The following is a 14889-nucleotide window of genomic DNA, read 5'->3' on the forward strand; positions in this document are numbered from 1 at the left end:
GATAAGGATATGCGTGATCCGATAGGGTTTAATAAATTTTGCGCGATAGCTAGCTCGCCTGAGAAGTGCCCAGCGATGCAAAATGAGTTGCCATCGTCGCGCACGAACACGAATGAGGCAGGTTCAAGTATTTCGTCCACGGTTGGGCAGGCTTCGGAAAAGGCCGTTGCTTTAGGAAATCAGGGTGAATCTGTGAAAGAATCACTTGGTAAGGAAGCGAGCTCAGGCGCTGCGCTCCCGTCGGAGTGGGCTGCGACAAAGGTCATGGTCACGCGCGATAGAAGTGAGCTTGTTGATACTAGGGTTTTGTTGTTTGGACGTTCGGTCGTCGGTGCCGACGCACCTTCCGTTTTAGTGAGGAAAGGGTCTGAGTGGAACTCAGAAATCCCGAAGAAAACGGCAGATGAATCAGATGCAGCGTTAGTCGCAGTAGTAGAGAATAGGTTCTTTATTAAGGTCGACATAGGCGGGCAAGTCTATACAGCGCTACTAGATTCAGGTGCTCAGGTATCGGTAGTAGGGCCGAATCTTGGTTTAAGATTTAAGGACCGGTTAAGGCCGCCTACGATTTTTGTACAGGGCATCTCAGGCGAGAAGCCGCAAACGTGGGGCGACTTGAGGTTAAGTATTGAAATTGGCGGTAGGACGAATTGGTTAATTGCGACGGTAGTATCTACGCTTAAGCACGACTTGATTTTAGGAGCCGACTTTTGGATAGCGTGGAATATAAATATTAGCTACGGTAATCGCTCTTGGCGGGCAGGTGACCAAGGCGATTGGTATCCGTTAGCAGAGCAGAATAGTAAAGAGATAGTTGTTTTTGCGGAATGCGCAGGTTTAAGCAGCTACGAGGAGGCTCAACGAGAGACAATCTTGACGCTCGTTCGCCGGATTGTCTCGGAGCCTGGTGAATCTCCGGCGGTTACAAAAGTTATCGAGCACGTCATAGATGTAGGCGATGCGCGCCCGATAAAGACGCCGATGCGCCGAATGTCGCCTCCTATATTAGCATTCACGCAGGAAGAAACCATGCGGCTATGGAAGGCGAAAATAATTAGGCCATCGAACAGTCAGTGGAGTAGTGCGCCGGTAATCGTACGTAAACAGGACGGCGGCTATAGGTTCTGTCTCGATTTTAGACCAGTAAATAAGGTGACGAAAGTAGACGCGTATCCGATGCCTAGCATTGACGCTATTTTAGATAGGTTGCGCGGAGCAGTCTACCTGTCGAAAATAGATCTGCGAGCGGCGTTTTGGCAAATTCCGCTTTCAGAGAATAGCAAACAATATACGGCGTTCGCGGTCCCAGGTCTTGGTTTATGGGAGTTTGAGCGAATGCCGTTTGGTTTGGTAAATGCGCCGGCTACTTTCACGCGCCTCATGGACGCACTTTTCGGTCCAGAGTATGAGCCGCACGTATTCTGGTATTTGGACGATCTGCTAGTAGTTAGCGCAGATTTTAACAGCGACGTGATCTGGCTAGAGAAAGTTTTGAAGCGTTTAGTAAGCGTTGGCTTAGAAATTAACTTAGAAAAGTCCGATTTCTTCTGTACCGAGGTAACTTACTTGGGGTACAGGTTAGATAGTGAGGGTCTGCGTCCGGACGACGACAAGGTGAAACCGATAGTAGATTATCCTGCGCCGAATAACGTAGCTCAATTACGCCGATTCCTAGGTATGGTAGGATGGTATGCGCGTTTTATCGAACACGAGAGTGAGATAAAGGTCCCGTTGACTAAACTCATCCGAAAGGACCAGCCATGGGAATGGAAGGAAGAACAGCAAGTTGCATTTGAGAGGCTAAAGCGCGCATTAACGGAGGCGCCGGTACTCGCGCGCCCTGATTTTACGCGCCCCTTTTACTTGCACTGCGATGGCTCTTCCTTCGCGGTTGGCGTGTGTTTGGTCCAGGTATTCGACGACGGCGAGCATCCCATATGCTACGCCAGTCGGATGCTGAATGCGCACGAGCGAAATTACACGGTGAGCGAAATCGAGTTTTTGGCAGTACTTTTTGCGGTAAAAAAGTTTAGGCCTTATATAGAAGGCTCACACTTTGTCATCGTTACGGATCATAGTGCGCTCACTAGGATTCTTAATAAACGCGAACTTACAGGTCGATTGGAAAGATGGGTACTAGAATTTCAGCAGTTAGATTGCGAAATAATACATAGAAAGGGAGCGCTGCACCATGTGCCGGACGCACTTTCGCGAGAATTTGAGGACGAGCTCGAGGTTTGCGCATTTGATAAGATACAGGATGCTTGGTATCTACAACGCGTGAAAGACGTTCTTCAAAGACCGAAGAAATTCGAAAATTGGAGAGTAGAGAATAACGTCCTGTATCGGTTCATGCGCGATCACCTGCTCGATCCGATAACTAATCGCGAGGAATGTTGACGCATGGTGGTGCCGCTGGAGTACCGAGAAAGGGTGTTGAGAGACGCTCATTGCGAGCCATTCGCTGGACATTTCGGTCGTGAAAAGACTTACGATCGAGTTGCTCGTGAGTATTACTGGCCAGGAGTATGGTATGATGTGAGGACGTTCGTAAGTGAGTGCTCTCAATGTCAGAAGTATAAGGTAGTCCAGCAGGCACCCCAAGGTCTAATGGGTAAACGCGTGGTAGAAAGACCATGGGCCGTAGTAGCGACTGACGTCGTAGAGCTGCCCCGTAGCAAAAATAGGTTTAAATACCTGGTGGTTTTTCAAGACTTATTTACTAAGTGGGTCGAGCTGAAACCACTGCGATCGGCGGACGGCCCTGCTCTTGTTGCCGCGCTTGAGGAGTTAATCCTGTTCAGGTGGGAAACTTCGGAATATATCGTTAGTGATAATGCGAAGACATATAGGAGCAAAGTATTTCAAGACAGGTTGCGAGAATATGGTATCGAACATATATTTTGTCCTGCGTATCATCAGCAAAGTGACCCGGTTGAGCGCGTAAATCGAACGCTAAAGACGATGATAGCGATGTTTGTAGATGCCGATCACAGGAGCTGGGATAGGTATTTGCATGTATTCCGTCATGCTATCAATACGGCGACTCAGGCGTCTACAAAGGTATCGCCGGCGTTTCTAAACTTTGGTAGAGATCCGCGGCCGGTAAAGAGTTTAAGGCGCGAGATCGAGACAAAGGCCCCTATTGTTAAGATAGATACGAAGGCGTGGGAAGATAGGCTATCACGTTTAAATGCATTACGCGACTTGGTAGCTAGGCACATTGATGAAGCTCAGGAAAGGCAAAAGAAACACTACGATAAGGGTAGGCGTCAGGTACTTTTTCAGGTAGGTGATTTGGTTTTGCGCAAAGTGCATACGCTTTCGAGCGCAGCGGATGGTAAAAACGCGAAACTTGATCCAAAATTTGACGGACCGTTTGAAATTATTTCAGTAATTTCGCCCGAGATCTACGAGCTAACGACGAACAGTAAGCATCGTACCGCTAGGGTACACGTCTCGGAAATTAAGCGATATATACCACCGCGTAAGGTAAATAAATAGTGTGCGAAATAGGACAGGTGTAATAACTGAATTATTTTGTTTTAAGGTACAAGAGGTTCATCGACGTCAGGTGATGATGGCTGAAACCGAGGAGTCGGGCCGCATCGCTCAAGTCGCCGAGGCTCAAACACCTACAGGCGACGTGACCGCATCGGTGAACTCGGCGGGAATTGCTGAGGCTATGGAGGTAGACCGAGCGTCGGAGTTTGCCGCCCGGTTTTCAGGCCTTGGGCAGGCGGCCTCCTTTGACGTCGAGGTTGCCTCCTGTGTTTCATGGTTGTCACAGGCGTCGGTTGGCGGAAGCGGTGACGGGCAGGCGAAGGGGTTCCCTTTGCCGCCGCCTTTGCCTTTGCCCCCGACGCCGTTCGTGAGCGACCGGCGAGGGGTCCGTTTGCTAACGGGAAATCGCCGTGCGGGTTCGATAATTCGTCTGGCTGCGCCCACGCGTACCTGGAACGAGGCGGTACGTCGCAGCGCAGCGTTTCGGCTCACGACGCTTTGCATACGCGAAGCATCCGAGAAGTCGAAAGTTATCGCCGCAAAAGAGGGAATTGTCTTCTCGTAGGCGGGCACGAGTAGCCAGGGCGAGAAATCGCCGGGCTCTCGAGCTGCCGCGGGAGGATATCTCGCGGGTAGGGCGGCAAATCGGAGCCGTACCGCGAGGGCTTGTATTGGAAGGGGAAACTGGAGTCCCACAAAGCGAGGCGCCACCAACGGTATATTGGAGGTGGTGCTAAGCTCGAGCGACTCCGAGGATGAGGCGATGCCGGTGCAGGAGCTGCCTCGAGTGGCTCCGCAGCCACACATCCATCCTAACCTCCCTTTCAAACCGCTCGCGTTACAGAGGTTAGACCCCGCGTACCAATTCGTCCGCAGGGGTGGGCCCGCGCAATTCTACCCAGCGGGGTATTTGGAGGATGAGAGAAGGAAGGAGGCTGAGACTCGCCAGAATTCGGGTAGGAGGAAGCGCACGATGCGTTTCAACCTATCCGCGTGTAATTTTGAGAGGCCATCCTCCAGTTCAACACCGACTCTACCCAAGATGGCGGAGGGAGCCGTTGCTGAGGCAACAGGCGCCCTCCAGCCACCGGTTTCGTTGGCTGTTGGTATAGGGAGAGCCTCGGGAGTTAGTACGAGCATAGTCACCGAGAAGACGGGAGAGGCAGGCACAAGGATGGAAGTGGTGGTACCGCCGACTCCACGAAGAGTGGAGCCGGTCGTGCCGGAGCGACCAACCCTTAGGCCGGTACGACCTGTCCCGACTCCTCAGGTGGCGAGCCCGGCCTCGTCCTCTGCGTCGCCGTGTTGGGTCGACGAAACAGGGTTTCGGTTGGTAAGAGGTAGCTTCCTGCAAAACTTGGCTCCGGTCCTCTAGGATGAGGAATTGGATGTGCCCTCGTTCCGCTGCTTCAATTGCAGAACGGGGTCACATCCCAGGTCGGTCTGCAGGAACCCGCCTCTCTCGCGTCCGGTTTGTAGAAACTGTGGGCGACTCGATGTCCGCGTGCAAGATTGTCCGCGTTACCGCGACGCCTTCATGGCAGACCAGACGCGCGCACGATCGGTGGAGGAGGTAAGAGTTCGGGCTCGCCCGGGCGAACCAGTAGAGCTCCCGGCATAGCAGGAAAAGACTGTAGGGCCGGAGCTCGAAGTTTCTAGGTCAATGCCCGAGGTAACCAGCCCTGAATCCTCCGTCGGGGAGCCCAAGGCGAAAAAGCCCAGGCACCGATGTGGCAAGCGTTTTCGCGCTAAGCTCGCGCGTAGGTCACAGGCGCTTGCTGCAGAGGGAGCCGGGACTGAAGCCGGTTCGACTGAAATTACGGGGATGGGAGACGCGCCGCGGACGGAGCAGGCGTCGGTCCCCGCGGGTGAGCCGAGCGATCGGAGCGCCGAGGTGATTGGGTCCGAGGCGACTGATGATGCCGGCCAAAGACTATCCGGAGTAAGTGCCTCGTTTCCTTTGGCGGAGGAGCTTCGAACGCTCAGGCTCCGGTATTTGGAGTCGTTGGAGCGGCAGTGAATGGTAAGATTCTTGGTTTAATTGGATACTGAGTTAGTCGCGATCTTGGCGCAGTGGATTAGTCGGCTTGCTATGACGAAAGGTTAGGCATACCACTCGGATTAGACTATTGGGTTTGTTAGACTTTGCTCTTAGTTGATATGGTTGTTACCAACTTAGAATTAATTATGATTTAAGCTAAGTCTAAGATATTATGATATAATTTAGCGTCTATCGTTGGTTGCCACTGCCGGTCGACAGAGAGAGAGAGAGGGAGAAACGGAGTCAGGCCGTTCGCGGGTGCGAACTTTGGCCTTGGAAGGGGGTGTGACGAGATCAGGCCATATGCCGGTCTCTCGTCCGCGTTTCTCCCTCCCCCACTCGGCTAGGCGTGGTGGCCAACGTTGGGTGCATTTAAGTATGCGTCTAACACTTGGCCTTTTGTTTCAGCGCCAAGGAGGAGCCAGCGCAGTTGAGCGCAAGAAAAGTTGAAGAGCGCGGAGAGAGAGTGAGAAAGAGAGAGAGAGACAGAGAGAGAGAGAGAGAGTATTAGGCCCATGCAGGGATTGGCAGGCGCGCAACGCGTGACCGATAAGCGACGCGTCGCGTGCCAGCAACTGCAGCCAGCCCACCTGCCAAGAGAGTCAACGTCGCCTACGGATACCTGGTCAGCGACAGCGGTTAGCGACGATCTGACCAGCGACGACACCCGGTACTTCCTGCGGCAGCGCATCGCTCAGGATTCTCGACGTTGCGAGGAACAAGAGATAAAAGGTCAAGCCTTCCTTTTCTTCTTTCTCTCTACACTCTCTCTCTCTGTTGATGCGACGACCGGTGCGCGTGGAAAGAGATAGCCTGGCACTCACGTGCCGGCTATCTGAAGGTTCGCGCTAGGTTTAATTCATAGTGACGTAACCTGCGACCCGTGAATTGTCCAGGCGCCCACGTGCCCGGCAATTTACCCGGTATTAGTTCGCGTAGTTTTAAGTGAGTTTGTAATAGGTTAAGTACGCGATTAGGTATTAGTGAAATGCGAAATGTTCATTTGTGATTATCTTAAGTAGTTTATTGTTCTGTTTGTAGTTTGTTGGTCGGTAATTTAGATTATGTTATGCGCGCGTATGTTCAGTGTGAATAATTATTAATAATAATAGGTTGTAAGTGAGATTTGAATTCTGTCTTTCTATAATTTATTTATCAACCTCCCCTCGTTCTTCTCCCACAATTGTCATGAGCGAAAGTGCCTCACTTACCCCGCAAAAGAATTGGCAACAAAGGAAAGAGTTTTGTTACAGTTAAAAACTCTATAAAACATCATGCAATTGTCAATCATCAAGACATAAATATGCAAGCAGCAAGCATAGTGATTGAGGACAATTCAGGGCCGATTACACTATCAGCCATTTACTGTCCTCCCAACCACACAATAGACAAAGGTGACTTCAACTCCTTCTTTACCTCATTAGGACGAAGGTTCATATCTGGTGGTGGTTTCAACGCCAAACACCCCTGGTGGGGCTCCAGATCAACCATTCCAACTCCGAGAGGCAAACAATTATACGAGTCTATGAAGGAAAATAACTGCTCTCCCATTTCAAGCGGGGAACCTACCTACTGGCGAACAGATTTAAACAAGCTCCCGGACCTCATAGATTTTGCAATAGTTAAAGGAATAAATACTTACTACTTTACGGCGAACACAAGCTTAGAATTAACATCGGATCACACACCAATAATAATAGTATTGCATACCAAGATAATAAGGAAAGAATCAACAATTCAAACCACTAACTGGAACAAATACAAACAATTCATTAAAGACAATATAAATAGTAATATACCGTTAAAGTCCAATAGCGATATAGAGAAAAGCATTAAACAATTTAATACACTAATTAAAATAGCTTACAACAAATTCACTACCAAAGCAAAGAGGAAAAGCGAGCAACACACATCAACCAATATAACAAAGAAAATTCAAGAAAAAAGAAAGCTCAAAAAAAACTGGCAGATTTCTAGGCTCTGGAAAGATAAGGCAAAGCTAAATACGGCAATAAAAGAACTAAAAAATTTGCTCCAACTTGAAAAAAACAGAGAAGTAGAAAAATTCCTGAGCGATCTTACACCCACAGCATCCACAGATTATTCACTATGGAAAGCCACACGTAATCTCAGGAATCCAACACAATTCATTCCACCTATTCGTCAGTCCTCAGGAAGTTGGGCAAAGAGCAATAAATAGAAAGCTCAAGCATTTGCAAACCATCTTAGCAAAATATTTACACCAAACGAAAGAAATATTACAGAGTCAGAAGAAAGACAGTTGCTAAATAACTCAAGAAATGAGGAGAATGGTCAGACGAAATCAGTCAAATTAACAGAAGTAACCAAGTTAATAAGTAAAATTAAAAATAAAAAAGCCCCAGGAATAGACAATATAACAGGAAAGATGATTAAGGAACTACCCATTGAAGCACTGAGGCACATAACAATCATCTTTAATGCTTGTCTCCGAATTTGCTATTTCCCATCCACATGGAAAAAGGCTCAAGTTATCGTCATTCCTAAACCAGGGAAAATATTGGAACAAGTTACTTCTTATAGACCTATTAGTCTACTGCCAGTTTTCTCTAAAATCTTTGAGAAAGTCATCCTTGCCAGAATGAATGGGTTTATAGATGAAAAAAATCTGATCCCTGATCACCAATTTGGATTTCGACGCAAACATTCAACAATAGAACAAGTTAATCGCATAGTAGTTCAGATCCGGAAAGCGCTTGAGGACAGAAAATTTTGCTCAGCAGTGTTTCTCGACATAAAGCAAGCTTTCGATAGAGTCTGGCATAAAGGACTAGTCTACAAGATTGGAGAAGTATTTCCAACCAACTTAGCAAAGTTGCTGCATTCATATCTATCAAATAGATATTTTAGAGTCAAGGTGGATGATGTAATCACGGATGAGTTCCCAATCAATGTAGGTGTTCCACAAGGAAGTGTACTAGGGCCTGTACTCTACACAATCTACACAGCGGATATCCCAGTCACGCAAAACATCACAACAGGAACGTATGCAGATGATACGGCACTACTGACCACTCATGAAGACTGCGAGGAGGCATCGCATATTCTACAGAGATATCTCAACGAGATTCAAACCTGGTTGAATAATTGGAGAATAAGAGTGAATGAGGACAAATGTAACCATGTCACATTCACTCTTAAAAGGAAAACTTGCCCACCAGTCCTACTGAATGGTAAAAATATTCCACAAAGCGAGCATGCAAAATATCTGGGAATGCACCTAGACCGAAGATTGAATTGGAGAGTGCACATCTGGACGAAAAGAAAACAGCTTAACTTAAAACTAAGGAAAATGTACTGGCTGATAGGAAGAAAATCTCAGCTAGCCCTTGATAACAAACTACTTCTATACAAGTCTATTCTCAAACCTGTGTGGACATATGGAATTCAACTGTGGGGAACAGCATCCAACTCCAACATCGAAATACTAGAAAGATTTCAATCAAAGACATTAAGGGCTATTGTGGATGCACCTTGGTTCATTCCAAATGATATTATAAGAAATGACACAATGATACCAACAGTGAAGGAAGAAATTAGCACATTTTTCAACAATTACAAAGAGAGATTACAAACCCATCCTAACCCACTAGCAGCTCGCATTGTTCAGGATTACATCAGAAATTCTCGTCTCAAAAAACATAAACAACTTATAACAACTTAATTATTTATTTTCATTTATTTTCATTTCTAATGTAACGTAATTATAATCTTTGTTTGATATTATAAAATCAAAGTAACGTAACCATCTAATCCAGGACCGAGTATTCCACTGGGAAGCTCACCTTGTCAAAATGCTTTATTATAATACGTTATAAAATTTACCAAATGTTGAATTGCAGATTGTAAATTTAAATAGGAGAAATAAAAAAAAAAAAAAAAAAAAAATCTGTACAATATTTAAAAAGTGAAAATAGGCTCATATTTAATTGTATTTATTTTTGCAAGTTTTAGATTTTTGACATTCACAAAATGAATAGCAAGGAATTCCATTTATAACGTAGATGTATAACTGTGTGGGGTAAGTTTCACCACTGCGATTAAAAACTAATTTATCGGGTGGTGTCAATAAAATTTGTATAGTTTGAGGAACAAGCATGCCATCTTTTTAACCGAACTATAATGGATTCAGTAAATCTGCCCTCTTATTCAATATCTGTTTTTCTAAAAAACCCACATAAATAGCTCTTCGAATATGCAAGTGCATTGATTAACTTACACCCGGCAAACCTTCAACTAAAGAACTCTTTTGTGATCAATTATAAATCCAGGTTCTTTTTTCATCAAAAGTTTTACATTTCGACATTATTTTCCATACTTTAACCAAATACTCTTCTGCTCGTTTTATATCCCTTTCAATAGAACTTTCAGACTAATCTAATTTAAAATCAAAATTATTCATTATAAAAATTTGGAAATTTGTGAAAAATGAATTAAATATTACCATCAGAAAAGTTCAATAAATAGTTTTAAGGCTACAAATTAAGCGCAGCATACTTCGCCTAGACATTACTCGTATAATCTGAGCCGGTTAAATGCTGGAGGACTAATAAAGTGGAACAAAATTCTTCTCTATAGTGATGAACTAATTTATGCATAGGAACATGTTTCGAGCTTTTTGAAATTCCTACGCTAATAGTATAATAAACTCATAGAGTCTGAAAATAACAGCATATAGACAACTTATAATTTATATTAGAAACATATTGACTATGGATCTTTTTTTAAATCCATAACCTTCGGAAAATTTGTTTCATTGAAAGGAACTTAATTTTCAGATAGCTTATTTATTCAGTTTCAATTTCGTTTTTTTCTCATCTCTCCATGTCCATTTATTACTGAGATGTCGAGCTTTAATTGAAAAATAGTACGTTTTCCTTCAATCGACAATATCTCAGCAACTAAGAATTGTACAGGAAATAAAAAGACAGTTCTAAAAACTAGAATAAATTACCTAGAAACCCAATTCATTGGTTATTGAAAAAAGTATGAAAAATGGCTTTTTGGGTTATTTTAGAAAACCTACCTCAACCTGGTAGTCGTTGCGAAAAGTACCAATGTTTTGTAACGGGGTATAAATCCGCTTTATTTTCTTTGTTTCGTCCGATGCGCAGTCGTGCCGGAATGCGCGTGGCGAGATCGAAATATTCAAGTTTTGCTAACCGGAGAGCAGGAGGGGACAGGAGTCAGTCAACCAACTTACTACTAATGACAACAATACGTTAACGTTTAAATCATACACGGACTTGTTTATTCATGAAGTAATTTACAACACATCTGGCTCGCGCATTTAAGCTTGTACGGCGCACGCGACAATATCATGCATCGCTACTTTGTTCACAATCTTTCGTTCGCGACATTCGTTTGCATGCATGCTACCGATTTTCTCATAATCGCCGGTACGAGGGGAGAGCAATTAGGCGCGGTCGTTTAACAAAAATTGCGACGCAAAGCTGGCCAGCTTACCTTGAGTGTACAGTCGCACTATCAGGGGGAGCAAATCAGTATCGGCTCTGGTATTTCAAGTTGCCGCTTTTCTCTGCTGGAAGTGGAGTTTTCTCTGTTGTCCTGTCGACTCTGTCGGAGAGATTCCGCGACCTCGTGGTCGCCTACGATGGCGATATTTCCACTCACTCCGAACGGTAACAATGGAAAACTTTCATAGAAGTTATCGGCACACTCGCTTCCGTACTCTTCTTCTTTGTCCGTATTTGCGCCTGACTCCTCTGCACTCCTTAATGCTCGGATGGCTAATCTTTCACTTTCGGCTAGCTGCACAACTCTAACGTTAGTGCTCCTGGACTCTTTCACGCTGTTACCAGTGTCAAAGGCGCTCTCCCACTGGTCCTTTTCTCTTCGCGCGTGTTTCTTCCCATTTCGGACCGAGTTCCCGTTTTCGACTTACCCAGGTCGGTAGGTGCTGCCCTCACGGGCAGCCACGCAACCGAGATGGTAGCGCAAATCGGACGTTTACCGTCACAGTTTGTAGTTTCTTTTCAGCTCGATACATATCCAAAAAACCTTGCCAATTACACAGAACAATAATTAAGAGAACCTGAAACCAGACATAGCACCCTTAATAGATTATCATGCGCTGATTCCAAATCTGGGCTCAGAATTGCTCTATCACCTTTGGTTTTCCAGATATCTTCACCTAAAAATGTCAAAAGCACGTTCGTTTATTATATTTGATCACTTGTAAATTGACGAAGGATTTTTTCAGCGCAATTCTGACCACAGTTCCTAAAAGAGCATCTCTTGGACTACAGAAAGCACTATTTAAAATTAATTTTATAATTTTTTCAACGAAGATATGGTCGTTTGAAAAATCTTGTTTCTGAACATTCTACTATAGGCTTATAATAACGCGAAACTCAATATTACCATGCTCTCGAAACTCGACGAGCAGTGCCCAACTGGGTGTTGGCTTCATGTGATTCTATCAAATGTTCTGTTTTTAGGATTACACAATAAATGACATGTGAAAACCTACTGGCTTAGGAAATATTGAGTTTAAGGGGTTTCAGCAAACTAGACACTATGCTATACGCGAATTTTCGTACTTCTGATGCTATTATGCATGTGCATTTATAGGCATGAGAAATGAATGTTGAGTTTCGTGTTATTATAAGTCTATAGTAGAATGTTCAGATCAAACATTTTTCAAACGACCATATCTCCGTTAAAAAAATTATAAAATTAATTTTGAATAGTGCTTTTTGTAGCCCAAGAGTTATTCTTTTAATGATAGTTCGTTCAGTGTACTTCATCTGTAACACAGGTTGTCGCGTTATTTATGCTCTTTGCCACCAATTCTTTAATAGAGGGGGAAAAAGAGGCGCTTTGCCACCAATTCTTTAAAAGATGAATAAGAGAGGCGCTTTCGCCCTCAACGATCAAAAGGGGGAGGAGGAAGAAGGATGGGTCAATAAATGATTTCGCGCGCAAACTTTCGAAATTTAATGCAAAATCATTATTAATATAAACCACACTAAAAAACTCGCAAGACTTACTACTAACATATAATACCAAGAACGCGTGGACCTTATTATTACTACCGATGACGAATAATCGCGTATCGCCCGGCAACAGAATCGCCTTAATAATCCACGTTTTGGTACAGCCGCTGCACGTATAAAGAATCTCGGTAACCGGCAAGTAAACGCCTGGCTACCGACTATTGCCGAATTTAGCCTAACCGGTGAAATCTGAGAGAGAGAGAGAGAGAGAGAGAGAGAGAGAGAGAGAGAGAGAGAGAGAGAGAGAGAGAGAGAGAGAGAGAGAGAGAGAGAGAGAGAGAGCGAAGAAAGAAAGATAAACTGACCTCTGTGTCTTTGGCTTGCCGGGGGATGCTGATCTCACTGGAGGGCCAAAGCACGAAGGGATGCCGTCGTCCACGTCATGATTGGGCGTCTCTACAGGGTCAACAAATGTGGCTTCCACGTCTTCTTCGTGATGTTCCTTCCCAATGAAGGGTCTCTCTCCACACAAGCTGGTAGACCTTATTGCGTCGAACCAGTGAATACTACTATTTGTTCTACCTTCTCGCGTCAAGTAGCCCATGAGCGAACTGCTTAATAACTGTCAGCCGTGGCCTACTCACGGTCATCGACATGCTCTTTCTCTCATTCCCTTTTGACCTACATCTTGAGTGGCATACGACGGAACGCTTATCGGTCGTGCGTCGCACGCCCCCCTATACCTGCATAGTAGGCGCGTACCTTTCTCTCTTTCTCTTTCTCTCGCTTTCTCTTTCGCTGCTTCTTTGAGGCACTTTCTTTCGGGCTTGATCGATCTCGTTCGGCGCTCATTGGTGGCTGAAAGACCACTAGTTAAACACATTTTCTTTTTTCTATATCCGCCCAACGTTGGCCGCTATGCCTTGCCGAGAGCAGGGTAAATAGAGAGACAGCAGGCAATGGGCAAGCAAACTACTTGCCCCCGCTACATAACTGTAAAAATATTTGTTCATAATTTGTTATTATATAAATTAAATGGCATATTGAAATTCATTCATTCTCATTGAAGAAATATTTATTATATGAAGTTAATTAATAATACTATTTACATTTCTAGGACCTTATGTTTTTGCTGCTGGATTATCCACTTATCTACTTTCAAAGGAAATTTATGTACTAGAACATGAATACTATACTGGCCTCTCTCTTGCACTAGTATTAATAATAGGTATTAAGAAGCTAGGTCCATCTTTTGCTAAAATTTTGGACAAAGAGATTGATGAATATGAAAATGATTGGGAATCGTCGAGAACTAATCAAATTAAGGAGTTGGAAGATTTAATTGATCACGAAAAGAAAGAACAATGGCGAACGGATGGCCAAAAAATGATACTTGATATAAAGAAAGACAACATAAATATGCAACTTGAAGCTGCTTATCGAGAACGTTTAGCTCATGTTTATCATGAAATAAAAAGACGTCTTGATTATCAAATGCAGGTACAGAACGTTGAGCGCAATCTATCACAAAAACACATGGTACAATGGATCGTACAAAATGTAAGGAAAGCATTCACTCCAGAACAAGAAAAAATTGTTCTTACACGTTGCATTAATGATCTACAGAATCTTGTTAAGCAAGCTTAATGAAACTGTTCAGACTTATTGTATATGCTTTTGAATAAGAATAGTAAATTCTCGAATAAAATTTTTATCTAGTAATTATTAAATTCCGTATAATGTAAATTATTTTTAAAATGAAATTATATTCTTTAGATAATTATAGATTATTATAGATTAGGGAGATTAGATTAGAGAATTATAGATAATTATAGATAATTATAGTACTATAGAGCTTTATTAATAGCACTAAACATTAAATTTCTTTTGAGTCCTGAAATATGTTATTGACGTGAATATGATGTTTTTATATATTTTGAGTTATTGAATATGAAAATATTCTCAATGTATGCCCTATACATTAGGAATTGTTTACTCCCAAACCAAAATTTTTAGCGATTTTCTATAGTTTTGGAAGTTTAATAAAAAAAAATAAATAACACAAACGTTAATTTGAGTTTAAATAAAAAATTTACTGATTAAAATAATCAAAAACCGTATTTCATTATTTTTATCAAAATTCAAACCTTGTTGAACTTTGAAGGTCGTCAAAACTTTATCAACTTCTAATATGATAATATTATAAAGCTCCGATATGTTTAATTGAAAGTATATTGCGTTTTTCGACAAAAACAGCTGTATATGAAGCTATATATATGAATTTTTAACGACCAATCTGAATACAAAATCAAATTAGGGAAAACTGATTTTTATAGCTTTACTTAT

The 14889-nt window shown here is 43.5% G+C and overlaps 1 protein-coding gene across 1 annotated transcript in view; it reads left to right on the forward strand.

Annotated features, from left to right (window-relative positions):
- Window positions 1–14460, forward strand: part of LOC131672135 (ATP synthase subunit b, mitochondrial) — a 125536-nt gene extending 111076 nt beyond the window's left edge. Inside the window, exon 3 of the mRNA XM_058949153.1 lies at window positions 13661–14460. Coding sequence (XP_058805136.1) covers window positions 13661–14190 — 530 coding nt within the window. The 3' untranslated portion in view covers window positions 14191–14460. The remainder of the gene's footprint in view (window positions 1–13660) is intronic.
- The last annotated feature ends 429 nt before the right edge of the window (window positions 14461–14889 follow it).

This window comes from Phymastichus coffea, unplaced genomic scaffold, assembly GCF_024137745.1.
Source record: "Phymastichus coffea isolate CEN01 unplaced genomic scaffold, Cenicafe_Pcof_1.1 PCOF00011, whole genome shotgun sequence".
Classification (NCBI taxonomy): domain Eukaryota; kingdom Metazoa; phylum Arthropoda; class Insecta; order Hymenoptera; family Eulophidae; genus Phymastichus; species Phymastichus coffea.